The sequence below is a fragment of the Ornithodoros turicata genome, chromosome 7 (assembly GCF_037126465.1).
Source record: "Ornithodoros turicata isolate Travis chromosome 7, ASM3712646v1, whole genome shotgun sequence".
NCBI classification, from domain to species: Eukaryota; Metazoa; Arthropoda; class Arachnida; order Ixodida; family Argasidae; genus Ornithodoros; species Ornithodoros turicata.
In genome coordinates this window covers 4,281,379-4,283,467 of record NC_088207.1, presented here as the reverse complement: position 1 = coordinate 4,283,467, position 2,089 = coordinate 4,281,379, and the positions used below count along the sequence as shown (strand labels likewise).

The 2,089-nt window shown below is 49.4% G+C and overlaps 1 protein-coding gene across 1 annotated transcript; it reads right to left on the bottom strand.

Moving 5' to 3' along the window:
* On the bottom strand, positions 1-1,428 carry LOC135400377 (uncharacterized). Its single transcript, XM_064632222.1, has one exon. It carries the CDS (start codon positions 1,426-1,428, stop codon positions 1-3), a length of 1,428 nt encoding a protein of 475 aa, XP_064488292.1.
* Positions 1,429-2,089: the final 661 nt, after the last annotated feature.

The following is a 2,089-nucleotide window of genomic DNA, read 5'->3' as shown; positions in this document are numbered from 1 at the left end:
TCAATTCCACTGGTTCCAGTTCAAGTGGGCCCATCGTGAAGCTGGTTCCACTTTCAACTGGTCCCACTCACTACGTGGGACACTCAAAGTGGGACCTGTCCAATAAACCACTTTGAAGTGGTCCCACTCCAGAGTGGTCCCATTCTGAAGTGGTTTAACGAACTGGTCCCCCATGGGACCACTTGGCAAGTGGGACCAGAGTAGGACCATTACTAGGGTGGGACCAGAGTGGGACAATAACCAGAGTGGGACCAGTTCGTTAAACCATTTTGAAATGGTCCCATTCCAGATTTCTGCCTGGGTATCTTCTAGCGCACTCAGGCCCATCTTCCATGGCAGCGCAACCTCATAACGGCCGTTCCTCCTTTCCAACTTCTGTATGAAGTCCTCCAGAACCTCTGCGTTGTGTTCCTGTTTACTGTCAGGCTCCTGGGATATTCCTAGATTATCCAGTTCCCAGAAACGTTTCAGAATGTCGTCATCAGAAGTGCCCACACCAACCTTCAGTATGCACACAGCTGTCGTTGAACTGTCTGTAGTACTGTAGCTGGTCACCGTGGTTGGCCCCTGAAAGGTCCATCCGAAAACGGATTCTACTGCAACCAGTCTTCCGTCACTCTTGCATCTCTTGACTTCTCCTGAGACCAACTTCCAGAGCTCGTCGCATCCGATGAGTAGTCCTATTTCGCCTTCACTCCGTACATTAGGGAATAAGAGGTCATCGGCGATGAAGTTGCCGTGGACACGCACAGAAGACACGAATTCGTTACTGGCAGGAGTTTCTTCGAGGTCCTTACAAATGAAGTCAATGGTGGTTGCGCGAACCACATACTCCTTTGGTGCGAACTGACTTCTTAGCCGAACTTCGACAACTTTGCACTTTAGAATATTGTCCCGACTGGCATCGCCTGCGAAAGTGTTGAGCTGAAGCGTTGTTTGCCCAATTAGTGGCAGCTTAAGCCTGCGGGCTATGTCATTACGTATAAATGTGCGCTGGCTTCCTCCGTCGAATATGCCTCTCAGGTAAGCGCATTCGCTGTCCGACGATGCCCAGGCACGGAACGTTTGCAGCATTACTCTTGCTCTCTCGCACTGTTGTGGATTGTTTGTTGTAGAGACGCTCGTCGTGGTAACCACTTCACTGACCAGAGCATTTTCTACCGGTTGTCTAGACGGGTCACAAACCGATGACGCATGTCGTCTTCGACACTTACTGCATTCCACTTTTACTCGGCAGTCCTTTGACCGATGACCCTTCTTGGTACAACGATAGCACCTCATACCTTTGGCCAGTTTCTTGAACCTTTCCGCTAGGGTAAAGTCTGCTTTGCAGTCCTCGGTGCTGTGATCTGCGGCACTGCAGAAAAAGCAGTTCCTTTTTTCGCCAGGCTGCTCAAGTCCAGCGTACAACACAGCTCCAGTCGTCATACCTCCAGTTCTTTTTCCTTTGGGGCGCTCATCGGGATAGCTGTCACGGCGAATTTTAGTTGCTACCTTTAGTTCTAACTTTAGAACTTTAGTTCTACTCGCAAGTATATAAGCAACTTTTTTAACTCTTCCAGTCCTTTTGTCTCTGTTTCTACGGTCGATTCTGACTGAGCTGCTCCTTGTCCATCCTGGTTGGCTTCGAAACTTTCTGACCGCATGGCGTCATGTACTGTCCTCCTTTGGTAGTCTATGACTAGGGCTTCTGGAAGCGCCGACAAAAGGATGTCCACCATCATGGAAGCATAACTCCCCTTTGTTACTTCTAACGCTCGAAGTCCTCTCATGTGGGCCTGGACATGATCGTAAAGTGCTCGAAGTCCCACGACATCTTCCGTCGACTTCACTGGTGGGAGTTTTTGTAACCTTGACAGGTGCTCACGTTCTATCCGGGTTGTATTCCCAAAACGCTGCTTCAGTATGTCTATAGCATCGTCATAGCACGCCGCAGTTGCCTGTAGACCTCGAATAGCTGATGCTGCATCTCCTTTCAACCAAGGTCCTCAAGTATTGAAATTTCTCACTCTTCGTCAACCTTGCGTTCTCATCAACTGCCGTACGATACTGCTCCAAAAAGATATCCAGTTTGTCAACTCGCCTGAGA